General features: G+C 42.1%; 1 protein-coding gene across 1 annotated transcript in view; it reads left to right on the top strand.

The window, feature by feature from the left end:
* The window catches only part of EPG5 (ectopic P-granules autophagy protein 5 homolog), a 53,768-nt gene extending 30,963 nt beyond the window's left edge, over nucleotides 1-22,805 (top strand). The window contains exons 24-44 of the mRNA XM_027885803.1: nucleotides 537-660; nucleotides 1,496-1,637; nucleotides 2,402-2,573; nucleotides 3,750-3,912; nucleotides 4,569-4,711; nucleotides 5,852-6,008; nucleotides 6,944-7,138; nucleotides 8,147-8,360; nucleotides 8,989-9,149; nucleotides 9,261-9,468; nucleotides 10,195-10,270; nucleotides 11,148-11,251; nucleotides 12,120-12,295; nucleotides 12,735-12,920; nucleotides 15,523-15,732; nucleotides 15,886-16,030; nucleotides 17,154-17,396; nucleotides 18,432-18,651; nucleotides 20,153-20,368; nucleotides 21,452-21,566; nucleotides 22,596-22,805. Coding sequence (XP_027741604.1) covers nucleotides 537-660; nucleotides 1,496-1,637; nucleotides 2,402-2,573; nucleotides 3,750-3,912; nucleotides 4,569-4,711; nucleotides 5,852-6,008; nucleotides 6,944-7,138; nucleotides 8,147-8,360; nucleotides 8,989-9,149; nucleotides 9,261-9,468; nucleotides 10,195-10,270; nucleotides 11,148-11,251; nucleotides 12,120-12,295; nucleotides 12,735-12,920; nucleotides 15,523-15,732; nucleotides 15,886-16,030; nucleotides 17,154-17,396; nucleotides 18,432-18,651; nucleotides 20,153-20,368; nucleotides 21,452-21,566; nucleotides 22,596-22,778 — 3,553 coding nt within the window. The 3' untranslated portion in view covers nucleotides 22,779-22,805. The remainder of the gene's footprint in view (nucleotides 1-536; nucleotides 661-1,495; nucleotides 1,638-2,401; nucleotides 2,574-3,749; nucleotides 3,913-4,568; nucleotides 4,712-5,851; nucleotides 6,009-6,943; nucleotides 7,139-8,146; nucleotides 8,361-8,988; nucleotides 9,150-9,260; nucleotides 9,469-10,194; nucleotides 10,271-11,147; nucleotides 11,252-12,119; nucleotides 12,296-12,734; nucleotides 12,921-15,522; nucleotides 15,733-15,885; nucleotides 16,031-17,153; nucleotides 17,397-18,431; nucleotides 18,652-20,152; nucleotides 20,369-21,451; nucleotides 21,567-22,595) is intronic.
* The last annotated feature ends 6 nt before the right edge of the window (nucleotides 22,806-22,811 follow it).

Raw genomic sequence — 22,811 nt, 5'->3', positions numbered from 1 at the left:
ACGATGACAGCTAAAGAAATAGATGTATTTATGTAAAAGTGCACTATTAGCAGAGGAGGAAATGAGAATAACCTGGCCATGAATGAGACTCTAAAAAAAAATATTGAGGAATGTGACTCAGCTCAGTTGTGGCCTTTTGGAGTAGGCAGTCTAGAGGAGTCTTGGGGTGAGAGGGCAAACTTGCTCACATGTGCTCTGTTTTTTTCCTGTGGTCTCTTGAATTGGGTTGTGGTGAGATTCCCTGACACAAGAGACTATTCCAATCCTGGGTCTTATGCTAACTGGAATAAATGTTTTCCTTTTCAGAATTTGTCCTGTTACTCTTTGTTATTGCTCTTTATATTTTTCTGAGTAGGTTCATTTCACTAGTGGTATTTGAACTGACAGCAAACTACTTAAAAAGTACTTGAAACCTCAAGTTTTGAGCCGTGTCACCTTGTAGCATTATTTGTTGCCTTAATTCTGAACCCCAAAACAATGGAAGTTCACACTGATATATTTTTTTTCCCTTTCTTCTCTTTTTTTTTTCCCCTCAGGCTTTGTAATGTTTTAGTTTTGTGGTTGGAAGAAGAGAGTTTCCAGAAAGGAGACACATACATTCCCTCTTTACCAAAGCAGTTTGATATACACAGACTTGCTAAAGTCATGCAGAATCAACAGGTGAGGTGCTAGTAACACTGAAACTCTGGGAACCAAAGTTCACTTGTTAAAATGAGTCCTTGAAATCAGTGAGAGACTTGGTGTCACTAGTCCTTAACACACATGCAGCAAACTGCCTTCCTTTATGTTTGAAAGAGGGACCAGAAGTAGATTCCTTGTGTATCTTAATGAGAACATCCTTATTCTGCACTGTTCTGTAATTTGCATTCTGAGATAATATCAGGGAATTGTTGAAGTTGGAATTTTAAATAACAAAGGACTTGAAGCCAAAACCTGCTCATTTTGGTAATCTGTAAATTTTCAGTTTCAAGTATAAGTTTGCGAGTGGGAAGTGTATATTATTCTGTCCATCAAGCCTAAAGAATTGTAAGACTAAAAAACCTGTGAGAGGGGAGATTTTGGAAGGGCAGTTCCTCATGCTTGCTTTGTTTTTGTTCCTCCAGTGTATGTGACTGCTGGAAATGCAGCTTCTTTTAGCCTGGCTGCTGTTAGTTATGCCATGCCATGATGTTTTAGACTATCTTGGTCCCCATGTTCCCTTTTCAAGAACAGATTTTTAATAATCTGTACCCTTTGTCTCTTATTTGCCAGAAATTACACTGTGTGTCAGATTTCTCCTCTATGTGTCATGAATGCTTTTCAGTAGTTTATCTGCATATGTGATGAGAATTCTTCAGTTTAGATAATTTTCCCCCTTAATAATAAATTTCTTACGACTTAAAACTACAGGGTCTATTTTTATGTACTTATTTTAGTTCTCCAGCTACTAGGATGGATGCTCAGTGCACGGTACTGACCAAAATAGGAATGATAATTTAATTCTTTTGTGGTTCAGGATTTGTGGATGGAGTATGTCAATGTGGGACTCATACACCATGAGTTTCAGGAAGCTCTAAATCTCTGGCTGCAGGTTCAGCTTGAATCACATCCAGCCTGTGTTCCTGCAGGGCAAACAGATTTCACCAACCCTTTATCAGGTAAGAGGATAAGCATATTATTAATGAAGAGGTTAACATGGATGGTTTTGACTTTAAGTTTGCCACATCACAGAGCAGAGCTAGAGCTTTGTGGGTGAGCCCCCCAAAAATTCCTCTGCACAGAGCATGTACCACACAGGCTGAATTTTCCCCAAGTTTAGACAGAGACAGCTGCAAGCGAAGGTAAAACCCACTGTAACTCAAAACATGGATTTTTTTGTGTGACTGATTAAAAAAGGGGAGGGAGGGAATAGAAGGAAACTGGAATAGTTTCATAGGTGAATTGCCACAGTTTGGACTAAGAAAGTGAGTGGGAATCAGCAGGAGGAGAAGACTGACCTGGGGAGAGGCTGTGCTCTGGGGAGGAACTGGAGATGACAAGACAAAAGGTGAGGATGAGTTGTAGGGAAAGGAAGGGTGAATTTTGCTTCAACTGGATCTGGAAGCCTCTGTCAGATGAGAAGAATAAATGGGGTGATATGAGGAAGGTAGGACTGGTTGGGGGAAACGAGGAAAGCAGTGTGGCTTTTGATCCTAATGTTTGTGTGATGGAGGAGCTGGTAATGAAAATTAGCTGTGTAAAATAGACTTTGAGAAAAATGGGAAGATTGCTTGAGTGATTTTTTTTTCCTTTTTAAAAGAGGGAATCCTGAGAAATACTTGTCTGCTGCTAAAAATGTTTCATGCAATAACATGAATGCTTTTGTTGAGCTTCCCCTGAACTTTTCTTATTGACAGAACTTGCTTCTGCTTTCTTTTTGTAGCCAAAGAGAGGATCATGAATAATTTGAGGAAGTTTGATGTTCCCAAGCCCCCTCTCCCACTCCAGACCATGAAAGCCCCTGTGCCAGTTATTTCCTCTGCCAGTCTAGTGAGTCAGAAGGAAGCAGTTCAGCTCATGCGTACGGACCTAAACATTCTGCAGCAGCACGCCAAGTAAGTGATAGCCGTGTTCCTTCTGCCTCTCTGGTGTGTCCAGCAGTGTCTGAGCATCATCACAGAATGGTTTGCCAAAAGACCTTCAAGCTCGTCCAGTCCCAGCCCCTGCCACAGGCAGGGACACCTTCTACTATCCCAGGTTGCTCCAAGCCCCCTCCAAACTGTCCTTGGGCATTTCCAGGGATGGGGCAGCCTCTGGACAACCTCACCACCCTCATAGCCAGGAATTTTTTTCCTAAAGGTGCCCTTCACAACAGCCTCATTTGTGGTGTTGGCACAACACCCATCAGTACTTGACTTCTTATCCTATTTGTTTTCTCTTTCTTCTTGTCTATCATGTTGTTATTCTACTCTGTCAACTGAGACAGCACTTCATGAGTCTTACCTAATGTCTGAGTTTATATGAGCTGGCATCTAACTTCTACATTTTCTTTTCTCATTTGGCATACTTCCTGAAATAAAGCCTCCTTTTAGCCGAAATTTCTTGATAATGAGAGTTCCTTAACCCTTTTGCACTAATGTAATATATACAATATGAAGCACCAGAGCCCCCAAGAAAGAAATCTGATTTCTGATTCTGTTGGCTTTGTGAGTGAAAGAGACTCTCTGTTTTTAATATTCCTAATCAGAGGATCCAGCTGAATTATTTTCAAACACAAATGATCAATCTGTAGCTGTTCTTGCTCAGTGTAGTCACTTAATAACAATATTATGAACCAAAAAAATTATTAAGCCGAAGAGAGGTTGTGTTAAAACAATTTCAGCAGCAATTTTAGGTGGGTTTGTTTTTTTTTTTCCCCTGACTGAATCATCCCACAGTCCAGCTTTTTATATATATATATATATATATATATATATGTTTATCTGGTGGAAAATTGCGTTTTCTACAGAGGATATTCTATTGAGTTTCCTTCCAGGTTGTCATATAAAATAATTCAAAGGAACTGATGCGTACTGGAGTAGTTTTGTTCTTATGAACCTGTTTTTTTATTACTTTGAAGTGCTATTACTTTGAAGTTTTAACTCAATTTAATAACCTTTTATGTTTTCTAGGAGAGTGTCATGAGCCTTTGTACAGCACATTAAATTGAGGTTTCGTCTCTTCCTTATGAGTTCTTGGCGTTGCTGTTTTTGATACAGATTTTGGTAATTTTATTAATAAATGTTTTTCAGAACTGCAGCTCTCTGGGAATCCCAACATGTTGCCCTGCATAATGAATTACTGGACACGATGCCTAAGCTGTTTGTGAACAGGGAAGAGCAGATCACCCTCCACTTGGAGTGCCGGGGAACATCCAATAAGGGCTGTCAGGGAGCAGCTCTGCTGACTATCCAGGTCAGAAACGTGTCATCCCTTCTGCCTTGGGGGCTGCTGGACACAGAGGATGAGTGTGAAATGTCTGAATCGTTATAGGAATGATAGCAGCTGGCCAGATAAATCCATGCACAAAATAGTTACCTGAAATACCTCATATGCAGTGCTCGAAAGGAGCAGATCAGCAGCCGATGGATAGGTTGCTGCATAATTTGTTTTGCTCGTAGCATCCATCCTAAAGTGCTTCCCAGTGCATGGATGTGGGAATATGCTCGCTGATAGGAACAGAGGGATGAAAATGTTTATAGAAATACTCCCATGTTGCTTGGCAAATTAATTTCTTGATCCCCTCTTAAGTTTCAGTCCCCGTGGATTAAAAGCCTTACATAAAAGACATGAATTATATTAGTGTGTGTGATAATTAAGTAGGAACATGACCAAGGATGTGTGCTTGGGCACGGTGTACTAAATCTGATCAAAGCTCTCAGCGGGGAAGAACCATCTGTATGCAGAGTCCTCTCACTGGATTCCACTTCGTTTTTACAAATAGGTGCAACACGGAGGAGTTTTAGCAAAAAAAAAAAAAAAAACCAACCCGAATTCTGAAGTGAATATGTGTGGTTTTTTTTATTTTGTTTTGTTTTTGTTGTGTTTTTTTTTTTTTTTTTGTCATTTAGTTTGAAGGGAAGCACAAAAATGAAGCAGTGAGCCAGCAGCTTCATGCTCTGTACAAAGAAGTGAGACAGCTGCAGGCAGAAGCTACGAAGCCGCCTTCCCTGGGCGTTGTGGAAGCAGCAGTGCACGTGGAGAATTTTATAACGTAGGTTGATCAGACACTGCTTTAGGTGGTGATGTTTTGTATTTCTCCTCCTGTATGTTAAGAGTTAAAATGTGGAACCTGTTAGCAGGAATCCTGGGACCTGCGTGTTTGTGACACAGGCCTCTAAAGGAATAACTCTACTGAGGTCATTCAGCCTCAGTAGGCACACAGTAGTGCTTTCTACTTCTGGTTCTTGTTCTGTATTTTAGAATAGCCCTCCTAACCCTGCAAAAGCACACTGGGTGATGCCAGGGATGCTGTGTTAATAGGGAGTGGCAGACTTGTACCACAAGCTGTCTCATCCATAGCCAAAACGGTATAGTTTTAATATTTCTCTCCATGGGTTTTTCCCTGTTATAGTGCAGGACATAGCTCTTCAATAGAGAATTATGATTTGAAGTAGTTTTTCAATATGTGAAACAAAATTGTGCAGTGGAAGAGGTCTATATAATACCACTTTTCTGGGGGATGTGAATAAGTGGGGTGCTCCAGGGCCCTCTTCCTCTTGAAGACTTCATCCCAGAGGTGTGGTTTTACAACTTCATTCTTCTCAGTCTTCCAGATTTCTGCTGGGATTCTCGTAGTGTCGATGGTTTATTACTGAGTGCACTCCTTCAACAAGTGAAAATATTTGCTGACTATTTCTACGTGTTCATTCTTGACCACTAATCTGAAAAGTTCCATGGATGATCTAGTTCTTGGGATTTAACATCTGTGGAATTGCACATCCTTCAGATGCTTTCATTCATCTCAGTGAAGATGGGGGTCTGATCTCAAAAAAACTTGTACTTGGCAAGTTTTGATTCTTTTATTGTTGAGCCTGTGAAGTGAAAGAGATAATTTTTCTCGCAGTACAAGTGTAGCTGAGATGCCTTAAGAATGTGGTGAACACTTGATTAGAGGAAGAAATAATCCATTGGAACTATGCCATGAAAATCTTTCAATGATCACTTTCTGACTGATTATGGAGACTTTCTAAGGTTTGGAGGTACCAATTTCAGGCAGCAAAATTACTTGAGGTCAGGGAGCATCAGAGATACCCATCTCAAGTCCCCATATTGGCAAGAAACCTTTCTTCATTGTCACAGGTTATTCTCCATATGTAAATTTAATTTGCCTTTTGAATTTAATTTCTTTTAGGGCCTTAATAAATATCTACAAGGTGCAGCCCATGCCTGCAATTAAGGAAGTTGGGATTAGTTTGTTTTTTGTGTTGGTGGAATATGTGTGTGATGAAACTCAACGCAACCCTCCCACAAGGCAGTTCTTCACATCCTGCATTGAGATTCTGGGCCAAGTGAGTTTATTTTCGGAATAAAATTTGACTTTTGAATGCCTAATGCTTATTCCAGTTGCCTGCTGATATTGGGGGCCTGACAAATTCAGAAGCCTGAAAGTTAGCTTCTGAGCTTGTGTCCCATTTTCCTTTCAACTAATTGTTATATAATATACAGTCTTTAGGAGAGTTGAAGCTCGCATTTAAGCAAAAATAAAATATTCTTGCTCTGAGGCACCTCCTCAGTGCTAACACATGCTCACTGTGTTAGTTAAGTGCTGGAATTTTGGGCAGGTGACTGAAGTTTGGATACTTCCAGTTCATAAAAGTGCGTTTCAGCATACACTTTGCTTTTACCTGTCGATTTCTACTTGGTGTATATCTTGTCAACTTCAGCATTTAGACACCTTTGTTCTACAGCCTTGCAGTGTTCTTTGTGTAGAGAATTTGCCAGAAGTTTTCTGGTAGAGATTAAAAGTGCTTTTGGTTGGTGGTAACGTTGTCTCTGTGGGGAATATATTAGATGGGTTCTCTGAGAAATAGCTTTAGGTCCACATAGGTGTTTTCATCTCTTAGATACAGTTTGTTTCTATATGCATCTGTCCTTAAGCACCTCTAACAACTGAAGTGCTGAAAAGCTCTTCAGAGCTGTAGTTCTGCTAAATTTTTCCTGTTATTGGGCAGGGCTGGTGAAATGTGGATTCATTTTCTTTTGCTGTCCCCTCAGAAAAATAGTACTTCTAGGTATTTTTAGACAACATGTGTAAAATGTACTAGGGAAACATGTTTATTTCTCATTATGCCGTGTGGAGTAACAGTATTTAGTTATTTATTTAGTTGGGTCCTTTTTATAGAGGGACCAAAATTATGCTTGTCTCAACCAAAAATTCCTGATAGGTGTATTTTTCAGTCGATTCATACCGGGCCGTTTTTCTCACCACTCCCAATATTCTCAGGTGTTCATCAGTGGGACCAAGTCAGAGTGCAGACGTCTGCTCCAGACCATCCTGCAGAACCGAAGGCTCTGTACGCTCCTTTCTCCTTACTTCACTCCCGTTGCCTCTCCCAGTGAATTTGTGGCTCTGTATGAAAAAGTCGTGGCCTTTCTGAGCGAGGATAACAGTGATGTTGTCTTCATGCTGCTGACAAAGGTGAGGTCTGGTTTGTGGGTGTATTTTTAGGCTAAGGAACAAAGAGGTGCAAAATCTGGTAATTTAAAATAGCACTGACAGGTTCTGTAGAGCTGAGTTGCGCATCCTGAGTGGTAGGTGTTGCATTTAAGCTCAAGACAGGCTGGAGTCAAAAGCAAGTGGCCTAAATATCTTTTTCTAGCCCAAATAGTTTCATTATGTGCTTCTCAGGGCTTACTCTTGAAATTAAAGCAGACTCTCCATGGCTGCTTCTGCCGGATATCTCTGCAGAGACGTTCATCCAGATAGCTGGTGGATCCCAGGTATCTAAACAATCAAAACAAAACAAAAATTGGAACAGTGTCTGAGTTTTCCGCCTCTGATTGGCACCCATGTCCTTCCTGCCCGTCTTAAAACACACAGAGTTAGGTCAGAGCAAGTGACGTGCACATCTCTCCTCTCAGTGTGGTACTGCCTGCCTCCATGGTCAGTGGGGAAATTAGTGTTACACTTGGGCTTTGATATCAGTCTGATTCTCTCTGCATTAGTTACACAAAGACAGGGCTCGACAGCTGGGAGCAGCAGGCAGCCTGTTTTGGGATATCTGCAGCAGGGAGTGATCAGTGCTGTCCCTGCTCACCAAAGCCTGAACAGATGGTGAAGAGGCTACGAGAGCTTTTCACCTCCACCTGAAAATTTATGGACTGTGGAGATCAGCCCAGTTTAATGCTTGTGATTGTTTGGCAGTGGTAGTGAAGTGTGGAAATTAAGGCACATCTTCATGAATCTGAGAACCCCTGCCAAGGGCTGTTTCATAAAGCCGGGGACTTCTGCAATATGCCAGATCATAACCTTTAGAGAGCATCGCCTTGGTTTGGAGTTAAGGATAATGAGGTGCAAATTCATTAGGTTTCTCTTAAATATATGAAACCTTAGGGATTTATTTTCCCTGACAGTTTCTCCCTTCTCCTAAGGGTGTTGAGGCTGTTAAAGCTTCTGCTTACAGATGCTTCCTGTCCTCTGTCCTAGTTCGACCTCGTGCAGTGGTTAAGCCTGGCCAAGCCACCTCTCGCTGAACGTACCAAGCTTCTGGAGTCCCTTCACCTGGCTCTCAATACATGTGGCCTGGAACCTGAAGAAGACATTTTGATGCCATTTAATATCTTCTGCAAGCACTGGACTAACCTTCTCCAGTATCAGTTCCCTGACCATTACAGTGATTTCCTAAGGCTATTCGTGCAAAGTGAGTACCTGAGTTGGTGCACACAAAGCCTTTTGTGCGGAACCCTTCTGGTTTAAAAAGTGAACTGCATGCAGCAGAGTCAAGTAGCAACAAACACAGAATTATTTAAACTTTTTAAATGTTCTGTATGTACTTTTGTGTGTGTGCTGTGTGGTGTGATTTTATTAGACGTAGTGTAGCTCTACTAAAAGAAACTGGAATTACGGAGACATGGAACTAATACTGATATCTGCTGGTTGATCATTTGGTTGATGTTTAGATGCCACCTGTAATCTGATGTGCCTCTCCAGTGAGAACACAAGTACTTCCTTTTGTCAAACCACATGTGCTGGGGCAGCAGCTGTCTCTTAATGAATATTTGTAGCCAGAGATGTATGAAGTGCCTGGGAAAAACTCTTTAAGAAGAGAGCATGTAGATGACAAAAAGAAAATGTTAAATGAATTGTGTTTGCAAATTAGAGACATCTCTCACCTTTAAACTTGGGATTTTCAAATTCATGCCTTACCTAGTTGTTTTTTTTTTTGGTAGTAGGGAGCTCTGATTTCAACCTTTTTTTTGACTCTTCTGGAGAAAGGGACCGATGTCTTTCTGGTTTCCACAAATGCATTCCCTTGTCTTTCTCCCAAGGCTCATCAGAGCAGCTCCTGAGCCCTGACTGTTGGAAGGCATCACTTCAAGCTTTGGGGTGTGATTCACCAGTGGCTGAGCAGGGAAGCTTCAGGAAGAGTGATTCTGCTGAAACTCCTGCATTGAGGGATGCTGCAAAAACTCTCCTGTCCCCAGAACAGGTGGGTGGTTGATTTATTATGTTTTTCAGCTGAAACAGATGCCCTCCAGTGACAGATAACACTGCTGTGCAGCCTTTCTGTAGCTGATTAATAGATTCCTGCCTTTTACAGGTCAGAGAGACGATAGAATGGCTTTCCACATCCTTCTGCAAACTCCGACTGGCTTCAGTGGACTTCAGGACTTTCGGCCTGTTTTCAAAGTGGACTCCTTACGTGGCTGAAGTGAATCTATTCATGGAGTATCTTGTTAAACGACTCATTGACAGTGAAGTTGCTAATTTATCCCAAGAACCTGTGGGCAGTAGCACAATTCTGACAGGTAACTGTGTCTTAAAAGCGAATTCCTTAAAAACAGACACTCAGTTTTTCTAATTTCCTTTGTTAAAGGCAGTTTAAATACACAGTAAAACCTTTTTGTTCTGCCTTTGTGCAGTGATGAGAATGTTAAAATACAGATGGAAAATTTTGATGGTACTCCCTGGCCATTTGGACTTTATGCTTCATAATTGTGGAGAAAGCTTTTTATAACTTGAGCTTGCTTTAAAATTATTTTATGAAGAAATTTTACTTTCTTGAAGAAAAATACAGTCTTTTGCAGCAGGCAGAGGTTTTGGAGGGTGACACTGCTGAATTTGGTGTGATTTTGGTTTGGGGAAAAATCACCTAAACACATTTTATTTTTATTTTTATATATGCAGGTTTAAAGTGCGAATCATCCTTACCTCCACATTCTCTGCTGTGCTATTAGAGTGATACTAACAGAACATCTAAAAGATGCAAAATGCTTATGACTCTTGTTAAAACCACCACGTTGTTAATCAGAGTTACTAGTAAGCCTGTTGTGTTTTAAAGTTTTGCTTGACCAAACAAACTGAAGGGTTTGGACTCATTGATCTTGGAGGTCTTTTCCAACCTTAATTATTCTGTGATTCTGTGAATGTTAGAATAAGCAAAGGAGATGGTATGCAAATTTGGAAAGGTGTAATATATCCACTGTTGTTGATTTGAAGTGAAAAAGGGCAACTTTTGTTTTGTTTCCTTCTAGTCCTGCAGTCTTTGTATTCAACTATTTCTGGACTCTTTAAACCGTGGATACTGGTCTTGGATAAAGACGATGCAAGGTATGTATTGCATTTTAGAATTAAAAGAATTTTTGCTAAAGTAAGGACATTAGCCCTGTAAGAATGGCTTTCATTATTACCTGTTTTTTAATAATTTATTACTGTCTTATGACCTTCCATTTAAATAGCTCTTACTTGTCTCATATCCTTAATAATTATGGAACTAATTAATGATTTACATCAGATTTTCCAAGGTTTGGATTGAATAATTATCTCAGTAATTATTATTAAACGAAATATCTTGTAATAATAATAGGACCAGAGCTTGATGATGACCAAGTAAGTGTTGTGCTCAGTTCTGAAAACACTGAAGCTTGAATTTTGGATTCCTTTCTTAACTTCCACAGTGTCTATAAAACCTCAGTCTAGAACAAAACAAACAAAAAAACCCCAAATACAGCCCCAAATGTCAGCTGTATGTAAAGAAACTTCAGGCTAAATCAGTGCTATGATAATCTGCTGCCTTGTGTACCTCTGTCTTCACATGAACAGTTATTTGTACCGTTATATATTTAAATTTTGCTTTCTCTCGAAACTAAAACCTTTTTGATTTGTGAGTGCACGTTCAGCACTTCTCTTAGAGGGTTGACTGCACATGGTATGTAATGTCATGGAGAAATTCCAGTGTTTTGGTTTTTAATTCCATTTTGAAATATCAAGCAAGTTGTTTCTGTTTACTCAGTGTTATTGTGACTCTTCACTGGGATATTGAAATATGCATCTCTTCTAAGGAAGAAGAAGACAGTCCTAAAGAACTGAGTTTGAGAAGACTGCTGATACTTGTGCTATACTGACCTGCTGAGCTTTAGAATATTTAAATTACCGAAATGTTTTCGATCGAGGCACCAAAATTTGTGTTGCTGCTTTCTGTTTTCAGTAACCAGCCCTGCTACCCTTGGCTGGAGAGTGACACCCCTGTAGCCTCCACCGTGGTCTCTTTGTTTACAGATTGCATCAACCTTTTGCACGAGAGCTTTAAAGGTGGGTGAAAGCCACGCGCTCCTAGTGGAGGGGCACTTTCTGTTCTACCAGAGCAAAAAAAGCTTTTCGATTGAGATGTGGGACCGGAGGGGTTTTTTACTCAACGTGGCCACTGCAGTCGCATCAGGAGCGCGCACTTGTTCCATCCTTAAGAGAAAGCTTTTCTCCTTGGCAGGGTAGATAATGTGTTTGATAAATGCATGTTGGCCAGATAACAAACTTAATGTGGAGGAAAGCCCAAACAGAGTGAGCTGTCATGAGAAGTGCATGAATTCTTTCCAGGTCTCTAGGTTGTTCCCAAGCAAGACATGCAGTGTCATGTCATCATGACCAGTACATGTTCTTCAATAGCCAGTTTGGGGAGTAATTTAATCTTCAGGACTGATCATTTTGAGCTCCTGTTAGCACTGCTTGTTGTGCCTGGTGTGTACTGAGGCGTAGGAAAGATTAATTTTTCAATACCCCTTTACAACTTTTAGGGATGAACTAGATTCAGATTTATGTGTTATTTTTAATTGTTTATTTTTACAGGATAATCGTGTTTTTGTAAAATTTGAGATGCGTAAGATCTTCTTTAAAAAAAAGCAAAACGGTCCATCATAAAAGTAGTTAGGTTCTACATTGCAAGACTATTTTATAACTTCAAATTATTGTTCAAAGGGGCGGGTCAGGGCATGGAATCATAAGTCCCCTCACTTGTTGATTTTGAAAAAAAAAAAAAATCTAAAAGTTTAATTTTTTTTTTTTAATAATTGTAGTTTAGTGTAACTTACAGGTTTTTTATCTCCAAAATTAGACTTCCTTTTGAAATCCAGCTTTCCCTGAGTTTTTTTTCTGTTGTTAATTCAGCTGTTTTCTTTGGTTCTAGAAAAGCTGTTGCCAAGCCATCATGGGGCTCTCTGGTTACATCTTGTACATTACTGTGAGTGTTGCACAGGCCCCAAAATGCCAGAGTTTATTCTCTATGCCTTCCACACTGAGTTCAAAAGGCTCCCATGGAAGGAAATGCATCCAGACCAGATGCTGATGGAAGAGTTCTTCACAGTGAGTACATGGCATCTGCTGAATTAAGTTCATAGTCAGTGTTGCCCTTGAAAATAACTGGAGAGCTGGAGACAGTTCTTTTAGCAAGTGGGCTTTTAAAGTTTTGTTTGTGGCGTTCACAACTCCCTGTTTTGTGATGGATTTTTTTGAAGAGGTATATTTGTGTCTTAGACAAAATTGTGGGAAGCTGTAAAGCTGCCAGTGTTTGTAATCTGCTATTACTCTATCTGAATGTCTCACTTATTACATGCATATTTAATATATATTTAGTCAAGATTTAATATATTTTACTCTTGCCATGGTTCTTTCAGTTCCAAGTTGTCTGAGACAACACAAAGCTGACCTAAAATGCTGCTGGAGTTGACTGAGGAACTGAAAAATGTGCAAGTATTAATAACTGACATAATTTTATGCATCTTTTTTTCTTTCTCCTTCCTAGATCGAAAGGGGCAGCCCCAAGAGTTGTTTCTTATTCTTGGGTTATGTTTTATGCGAATTAAACTGGGTCAGTGTCCTCTCCGATGCCTGGAATCCCAACCCCCACCCTCAGACTCACAGCATGATTGTCTGTTTGCTGTATATGATGGTCCTGTTGGCAAAGGAGGAACAACTTATTGGTGAAGAGGTAACTTTTGGAAATGTTTATACCCATCTGTCCTAAAAGGAAAATAATCCTTTACTAGAAATGACACAGGATGGCACTTCTTTCTCACTTGCAGAACGATTAACTCTGAAGTGGTTTTTGCACGTGTAAAATACCCAAAATAGTATTCCAGAGGTGGCCAAGAGTAATTCCGCAGCTCAGGCATTTTGTATAACTTCTGTGAAAAAAAAGAAGAACTGCTGTTTCATTTTAAGAAGCTTCTTAGGTGCTGTAATCCAGCAGTGACTGGAAGGAGTAAGCAAATTAATACAGGCGGTTTCCCTGGAGTTATTAAATGACAGTCTGGCTTTTGGAAGAAAGAAATATGTTAATTTCATTAGGGCAATATTACATATACCTTAAGGGGAAGCTTCTGACAGCCTGAGCGAAAAGAGTGTAGGAGCAGCTCTCACTGTGCCTGGATCACCTTTTGGGAGATACTGGGGGGCTCACTGAGTCACATTTATTCTGTCGAGGCCGTTCATGTAAACCTCATGTGTGCCTTGCTCCTTTTTCTGAGTGGCAAACATGACTTTGTGGAGGGATGGTAAGGAATCACCCATTCATGGAAAGCTTGGCTGGATCTGAGTCTTACTGTGCGTGTTCCTGATGTCTTCCAACCTGATCTTCAGTGCTGGTGACACCTGAGGTGGGTTGAGCACAGCTCTGCAGTGGGATTAGTCCCTGTGAGGTTTGGAGCAGCTCTTGATCCCAGTGTAGTTCTTTTTTGTAGCTTTCTGAAAGGAAAATATGTGTCTGTCTGAACATGTGAGTGAACTCTAAAGAGTGAGAGCTGTTCAGCCCTTACTCAGAACTGCTCTTGGAAGCATTTATTTCTTACCATAAAATGCTCCATGTGAAGTGATGACAAGTCACAATGATGTAAAAGCACCTTGAAGACCAGATATGTCTTTAAAAAGCTTGGCACTGTCTGCATCTGATGAGTTGCTGGGGGACAGATTACTTCATCTGTTGAATCTTAGGATGAGTTTCCTGGTTCCCTTGCTCCCCAGGGGGATTGGATCATCTCTGATTTCTCAGTGTCTTTCCCATTTACAGTTGCATTCCAGTATTTTTCTGAATTGTAATAGGATAGAGAATCAGTGGGTATTAGGTGGTACTTTCCAAATCTTACCCTTGCTAAGAGCTCTGTGGGTAAATCTGGCACAGTCTCATCCAGTCCATTGCTTCTGGAGAGCTCTTCCAGAGGGTCTGGATCGTCTGCAGGAAGTCCCATTTCACATCTGTCAGTTTGCTCCCACTTCCAACATCTTCTGTTTTCCTTTTCCTCTGAGGCGCTGAGAGATGCTGCGTCAAGATGTCACCAGCAACCTTTGACCATCATTGTGTTTCAGTTTAGGAAAATTACCAGAGTTCATGTGCTTTGACCTGAATGTATTTGCTTATCAGAAGCTTCTCAGACTTCAGAGGATACCTGTTTGCACATGGTATGAGTCAGCCTCAGGAATTCCCTCCTACCCTCCAGCGGTGTGTTAAACTGACACACTGTCAGGAGGTTTTTGCCTCCCAGAAAGCTCCTGTGACACCTTGACCTAAATCTCAGACTTTCTCAGCCCTGTGTTCCAGGGCAGGAGCAGCCTGAGAAGTACTTGTTGTACCAGTGTCACGTCCTCGTTGAAGTAGTTTAATTTCGGTTAGTTCTGGGTTGTCAGCACAGTTCCAGTATTTGTTCATTCTAAAACATGTAGGATCATAGAATTGTAGGGTAGAGTGTAGAATAAATATCCTGAGTTGGAAGGGACCTGTTTGGATCATTGAGTCCAACTCCTGACCCTGCCCAGGACACCCCAACAATCCCTGAGAGCGTTGACCAAGCACTCCTTGAGCTCTGTCGTCCTTGGAGACGTGACCACTGCCCTGGGGAGCCTGTTCAGTGCCCAACCACCCTCTGGGGGAAGAACTTTTTCCTGATACCCAACCTGAACCATCCCTGACACAGCTCCATGCTATTCAGTGTTTCTCAGTGTGCACAGGGACCCTTTTTTCCTGCAGGTGTTTGAGAACAGGCGGTAGCTGCTTGTGGACAAAGAGACTTTTCCATCTGCAGGCTTGCACTGCCTGTGTGAGCTGGGGGCACTGAAGGCTGCTGTGCTGCTCAGGGCGTTATTTGTGAGAATAAGAACTTGGGGAGTCCCTCAGGTTGGTAGATGGCTCATTGAATGGAAAGTTAAGGGACCCCATTTCTACACTGAACTTAGACCAACCTGTTTTTTTAAACAATATTTTAATGCCTCTTTTAAATCTGTACAGGAGTGACTTTAACTTGCAGGGTCTCCTTTCTTTCTAGCTGCCTTTAAATGTTTATATGCTAAATTTTAGTGTTTCTCCCTGACTTTCGTACTGCAGCGGCCTGAATACTGTTCAGTGAATGCTAGAGATGATATGCATGTCTTAGCTTACTGCTTTTCAGCCAGACTCCCCCTGGTCATCTATCCCTTTGGGGGTTCTGCTCCATCTCTTCCAAATTCTGGAGCAGGGGCTTCCTCCCAGTATTGAGTATTGTGCATATTAATTTAAAACTGCAGAGAAGGTGTAGCTTAGACCGATGTCTTTAAATCTTCAGGAGTCGCCACTCATAAATCTTCTTGGACAGACCAGCTCCCTTCCTTGGCAGCTTGTGGGCATTTCATCTTACCAAAGCATCATCAACTACTTCAACAGTCACTACCCTCCCTCTGTTATCCTTGCTAAGGATGCTGCAGCCGAGCTGATCATGAAGCTCCTGAAGGTCTCAGCGGGCTTTGGGGCGTCTTCGGATGGTCACATCCACCTCGTGAGTTGAACTGGTCTTGCAGTGCCTCTGAGCTGTCCTTGGCTGTTCCTTGCAACGTTCTGGTTGTGTGTGCTGTGGAGAGTGTTCCAGGTATGATTTTTTTTTTTTTCGCTTTTCTAATTGCTTTTCAACAACTTCAATGTTGTTGAACAGGACGCGACGCTGAAGTGCCGAGCGTACATTCGCCAGGTGGTTCAGTTCCTCAGCACCCTGGAGCAGAGTGGGAAGATTACCCTTGCAGTTTTGGAGCAAGAAATGGCCAAGCTGCTGGATGATGTAGTCGTCTTTAATCCCCCAGGTTTGTGTTGTAGAAATGGCAAGTTGCTCCAAGGCTGCCAGGATTGTTTACTCTGCTGCATGGATTGATGAACGTCTGTGACTGTGTAATTACCTGCATTACTGCAGTGTCTCCCTTACGGGGATGCTGCTTTGGTGATGTTGTATATGGAGGTGGTATATTAGCACACAGCAAAAATATGAATTACCCCGTAGAGCTGTCAAGAGTGACACAACCAGCACTAAAAACAGGGGTTATGCTGTGAGTGAAAGAGGCTGATATCCAGGAGCTTGAGGGATTTTCTTTGCTGTCCTTTTTTTTTTTTTTTTTTTTTTTTTTTTTTTTTTTTTTTTTTTTTTTTTTTTTTTTTTTTTTTTTTTTTAATTTAATTTAATTTTTTTAAAAATTTTTATTTAACTGTCATTCACATCTATTTTAAAAGGAAGAATGGCAGAAATACATTCTCTTGGTCCTGAGGGATTAGGAGTAACGGGTACAAACTGAAAGAGAGGAAATTTAGGCCAGATTGGGAAGAAACTCTTCCTTTTAGGGTGGTGAGCTACTGAACAGCTTGCCCAGGTTGGTTTTGGATGCTCCAACCCTGTCAGTGTTTGAGGCCATGTTGGATAAGGCTGTGAGCAACCTGGTCTAGTGGATGGTTCCTCTGCCCCTGATAGGTTGTTTGGGAGTAGATGAACTTTAAGGTCCCTTCCAGCCCTTAACATTCCATCATTTTACGACTGGGTTCTCAGAAATGGTTCTAAATCATAAAACTGGGAAAACCTGAGGGTACTGAAGTATGAGAGTTACTCTGATGTGCAGTAGTGGTATGGTGTGTCCACACACAGGGGATTTATACTGATCTGATTGTCAGTAGTAGTCTCATCCTGAGGTTCCTCTGTGAAGCTGTAACTTCAGGTGGAATCAGTTGTCCCACTGTACTCCACAGAAATGCTTGCCAGCAGCTGTGTGGGTCGTGGGCAGGAAGGGACACTGGTATGCTAGCAAGCATAGACAAGGAGTAGGGGTGTGTAACGAGCCAGAGGGTTTTTCCCAGTGACCACAGAAAGTGTCCAGTGGCTGAAGCTGAACTTGGGCTCCATTGTCGATTTACTGACGTGGTTCTCTGCTCTCTGGCCTCCAGACATGGACCTGCAACCGCGCCACCTGGCCCTCAGCAGCCTCTTCACGGAAACGCTGATGATGCTGAACAATTCCAGCATCACCACGGCCGAGTCTCTCCGGGGGACCCTGCGGAGGTGGATAGAGAGCAAAGTGCATGGGCTGCTGGCCATGCCCTTGCTCACAGCGGCCTGCCAGAGCCTGGCCTCGGTGCGGCACATGGCAGAGACCACTGAGGCCTGTATCACCGCTTACTTCAGCCAGGGTAGGGGCCTCAGGGGCTTGGACCACTCTTGGGTAACGCTGAAGACACATCATCTGGAATCCTGGACTGGTTTGGGTTGGAAGGGACCTTAAAGATTGTCCCCTTCCAACCCCTGTGCCGTGGGTAGGAATGAGTGGGAATGACACACTTCACACTGACACAAGGGAGGGTTAGATGGGACGTTTGGAAGGGATTCTTCCCTGTGAGGGAGGTGAGGCCCTGGCACAGGTTGCCCAGAGAAGCTGTGGCTGCCCCTGGATCCCTGGAAGTGTCCAAGGCCAGGTTGGATGGGGCTTGGAGCAACCTGGGATAGTGGAAGGTGCCCCTTCCCATGGCAGGGCAGTGGGACAAGATGGTCTTTAAGGTCCCTTCCAACCCAAACTACTCTGTGATTTTGTGATTGAGATTTGGGGTTTACAACTGCTCTAACTGTGTGTTTCCTTAAGAATTATACCCGTCTCTCTGAAATCTTGATTTGCTTTGTGTAGTGTTGCCATTTTTACAGCTAAAGGAGAGGACTTCTTAAAAAAGGGGTCATTCCCAGAGAACAAAAGACATTTGTGCCCTCCTGTAGTGTTCCATAGGCTAATTTAAGGAAAAAAACCACAAAACTGTTCGGTAAAAATCTGGAATTCTGTAGTGGGGGTGGTTTTCTTTTTTTTTTTTTTTTTTTTTTCCCCTCCCTTCAGTTTACAGTTTACATAATCCCTTTGGAACTACATTTTTATTTCTTCCGCTTTCTGTGTGGAAGATTTTAGTGCACCTGAAGGAAATACTTCTAATTCCTTGCTAAAATGTTCAAATTCTAGTCCTGTCTGAATGCTGGGAAAATATCTCACCTTAACCTCAAGGAGGTGCCCTTTGATAGTGGAGTTTTTCTTTTCTCTCCACCAGAGTTTCATGACATGCTGATTACCTGTAAAACAGCTAAACCAGCCCACATTCTGTAAACAGTAGTCCTAGTTCTTAGGTTTTACTATGTGCTGCTTTCTCACACTCTCTTTTTGTCCTTTCCTTTTTTTTTTTACTTCATAGATTCTCCTCACAACCAGGATTTAGGCTGGGGCCCTGTGCTTGCCTCCCTCCAAGTTCCTGAGCTAACCATGGAAGAATTCCTGCAGGAGTGTCTGTCTTTAGGAAGCTACTTGACCCTGTATGTCTACCTGCTGCAATGCCTGAACACTGACCAAACTCTTACCAACGAAATGAAGATCCTGCTGACCATCAGCAAATGGCTGGAGCAGGTGTACCCCAGGTGCGAAACTTGGAGCTTCTGAATGTGCCTTGACTTCTAGATCAAGTTTATTTGTGGTTGTAGAGCTGGGATAAATTAGGTGTCCCAGTTATTTAGGGGAATTTCAGGAGGCTGCTAGATGAAATGGCCTGTCCTTTTATGTCCTCTAATTACGAGTTTGTCCACCTGCAGCACCAACACTAATAGTTGTGATGGTTAAACAGAAGAAGGAATTCAATTAAAACTTAAAACTAGTGAGTTTCAGTCATTTTTCAGTCAGAGAAGCTCGATTTCAGTGACATGATTTGTGCTCAGCTAAAATGACTCGAAGCAAACCCTAGAGCACTCAGACTTCCACTTTGCAGCCTGTCCACTAGGTGGGATGAGTTACGTGCTAAATATTCAGTCTGACACTCTGGGAGACCTGGGGTTCAAAGCTGCTCCATGGGACCTGTTCAACAGCTCTGAATCAAATCTGGAGCCAGTGGTTCCAGTGGGGTGCCCCGAGTCAGGGGCCTGAATGCTGTGAAACAGCTTCCAAGATAACTGGGTTCTGGGGGGAAAAGATGCATAGCCCTGGGGCCGAAGTAAAAATCCTCAAAAGTATATAACAACGGTGTTTAAAGTTGCTGCTGAAATTTCCAGGATTTAGCAAACGTGATGAATATCTTTCCATATTAATATTGATAATGTTCATATTTTCTGTGAAAGAATGATTTGGAAAAATTTGTGTTCTCACTGTTTCTTGAAATTCAAAAGAAATTCTTTCACTGTGGTAGGTGCTGTAGTAATTTGATTGCCAGAGTGTGAAAGAGACATCAAAACCACTGTACAGAAGAACGGATAAAACCTTGTTCTGAACATCAGATCTGAGATTGCCTGGGATGGGAAATGACTGGGTGGGGTAATGTGAGGATAGTCTGATGCAGAAAACTCGTGCTGATGTTTTATGTGGAAAGTCTGAGGTTGTTAACTTAAGCTGCAAACTGTTTTGGGAAAGATTAAAAATATCGTAGGGGGAACTTCACTTTGTGCTTTACTCAACAAAAACATTCGATGTTTCCTTTTTTTCAAAGATCGTATTAAAAGTCTAAATTGTTGAGGAAACAACAGCTAGTGCTTCCTAAAGTGTTTTGTTGCTGAGTGAAGAAAAGAACAAAAGAGTAGAGATATGGCTTCATTCCTTTTACACCAAGTCTTAGTCAAGTTTAAATCCACTTAGGACTGTGGCATCATTTATTTCCAGTTGTAAAGCTTAAAAGGAAGCGCTGTTCTTTGTCCTTTTACAGGCTCTTAAAACCTGCTAGCTGATGGCTCAAATCCACAACAGTAGCAGTTACAGCAGTGTGGTAATTGGTGGGGTGTGCAGTCGTGTTGCCCTCATACAGGAGGATTACTGTCACTAATTAACCATCTCAATTCTTCATGGGCCTAGTGGGGAGAGAAGCAGACTTCCTATTCTGTGCAACTGACTCTTTAATTTACTTTTTGTTTTATTTTATTCTGTAAATCTCACCTAAAGCTCAGCAAAGGAAGAGGCCAAGCTGTTCCTCTGGTGGCACAAGGCCATGCAGTTATCCCTGATTCAGATGGAGCAGGATGATGCTGTTCTGATCGAATCCGTCATCAGGACACTGCTGTCCATCCAGGGCAGGCAGAGCCTGATGGCTGAAGAGAGGCTGACTTCTGGAATACTTGGTGCTATTGGACTGGGCAGGAGGTCTCCTCTGTCACCCAGGTAAGGGGTGGAGTGTGATAAATAAATTGCTTTGAGTCCAGACTGCCCAGTGCATTGTCAGAAGATGTTCTGAATCCAAACTGTCCCCAGATCTATAAAGCTGTTTGGACCAGTCACAGAAAATAACACAGGCAGCGTGATAATCTGGTTAAGAAGTGAGTGTGAACTTCTGTGAAGCTAGTGGTGGAGAAGGAAAGAAAATGCAGTTGTGATTCTTACTTAGTGTCCACCTTCAGCAAAGTTTGTAGGCAGACTGTTAGAGGCAGATACTTCCACTTGGGCTGTAGAAGACTTTCAGTTGACCTGACAAGATTTTGTATAGTAACATACACTTTGCCTTTTCTGTTTTAACCCTGAGGTACTGGAAATGTTAAGAGAAGCTCAAGGAAGCATGTGCTTGTTGGTTATTCACTCTACCTTCCAAAGAGAGACACCAAGTTTGATTGCCAGGTGTTAAAAACAAGTTCACTGTGGAGAGAATGCCAGGGAAAAAAAAAACATAAATGCTTGTGGAACACCAATACCTAAACATAAGTTTGTGTTTATAAGGATACAGTCCTGTTGAAATCGATGTGAATTCTTGGTGGCATTCAGTTAATCCCTTGATTTGGGTGGTGAGAATGTTTCACAGTCTTTGAAGTGAGGAGTGTTTCAGATGTGGCCTCGAGGCTTTAGCCAGGCTTGAAATAGATGTAGCATTTCATATGTGTGACATTATGCCATCCTCTAGTATGTGTGATATCCTATTATATGTATATCCAGAGGAGTTGGTTGCCCCATCCCTGGAAGTGTTCAAGACCAGGCTGCATGGGCTTGGATCAACCTGGTCTAGCAGAAGGTGTCCCTGCTCATGACACAGGGTGGAGCTGGATGAGCTTTAATGTCCCTTCCAACCCAAAGCATTCTGTGATTCCATGATACTCAAGTGACTTCTTTTTTTCTAATGCATTGGAAAAGGTCATCTAAAGCCTCGACTTTGTTCCTCATGGAAGAGGTGCTCTGTGGCGTAGAACTTCCAGTGTACCTGCTGTTGAGACCTGCAGATCTGACTCCCCCTTCTCTCTCTGTGCTTCCCCCACGCAGGTTTCGGGTGGTTGCCCGCAGTTTGTCTGCTTTCCTCCTGGTGCAGATTCCTGCAGAGAGCCAAGTGCGCCTGAAAGCTGGGTCGGAGCCCAGGCTGTCTCAGAAGGCTCAGCAGGTGAGCTCTTCCCATCCCTGGCTGCTTGACATGCCCTCTGTGCATGATCCTTTAGCTTTTGGGGTGTAATAATAAGAACCACTGCAAGAATTTCTCCTGGCTAAATCCTGCTCTCACCTTGTTGCTGAACTTTTGCAGTAGGACTGTGTGCTTGAGCTCTGTCCTAAGGTGATCCTAGGCAAAACAGCTTATACAGTATTCTTTATTAATATAAAGGCATCAGTTTCTAATCTTACACACTCAAAAAGGAGCAGATGAAACTTACGCCTGTAAACCTCGACTTCTGAAAGTTTGGAGCATTGCAGGTGGAAGGAGTTGAAAACAAACAGGAAAAAAAACAGTGCTGCTGGTGATTGCACTGCCTTTCGGTGATAAAGCTGGGCTGCATTCACACCGACATTTGTTTATGTGAGGTCAGACCTTGAAAGCCCTGTGACAAATAAACATTCCTGCTTTAGCATGTGCACTGACCATGGTGTTCTTTCAGTAAGCGTGTGAGAAGAGGAAGGAGTTGATCAGAGACCAAAGCAAAGTAGCTTGGTACAACTTGTTTCTCTTTAAAAAAAAGAATGAAACTTGTTCAGGAATACATCCATCATTTGCCTTGGCTAGTACTGCCAACGTAGACTAGACTTTTCTATGTATAATACTTAACTTGACAGTTAATATCTAAATTTAATGTTATTAATAGGAGTAAAACAGTACTGTTACGACAGCTAAGATGTTCATGAGAACAGCATGAAGCAAATATTAAGGGTGTTTGTAGTTCAACGTGATTTCTGTGAAGCCATTTTTTTTTGAGTTCATGAGCTAAATATTTGACAATTTTTTGTCCTGATCTTGGGGTAAGAGAACAAGCTTGAAAAATACAAGTGACTCGAAACACTGTTATATGGCTGTGTTTTACAACTGTTTTGTTCTGAAGACCCTGGGCAAGGATCTTCTAGGGGAGTTGTGCATGGGGTGGCTCATGGACTGGTTTGTTACGGGCCAGAGTTCATCCAACAGAATCCTCCCTTGCGCCCGCAGGCACTGAGCACTCTCGAATCCATGGCGTCAAACAAGCAATACGTGGAGTACCAAGAGCAGCTCTCCCAGGCTTCTGTGTTCATCAGGCATCCAGAGCACTGTCTTCGGGATGGCAACAACCTGCTGGCTCTCCTTGTCAACACCCTGTACCCAGAAGTGCATTACCTGGACACCATCCGGTAGCGGCGCTGAGCTCGCGGGACCATCGCTCAGCGC

The sequence above is a fragment of the Empidonax traillii genome, unplaced genomic scaffold (genome assembly GCF_003031625.1).
Source record: "Empidonax traillii isolate 1590-97213 ecotype Southwest subspecies unplaced genomic scaffold, ASM303162v1 scaffold10:size5872457, whole genome shotgun sequence".
Taxonomy (NCBI): Eukaryota; Metazoa; Chordata; class Aves; order Passeriformes; family Tyrannidae; genus Empidonax; species Empidonax traillii.
This window is presented reverse-complemented; position numbering and strand designations above follow the sequence as displayed.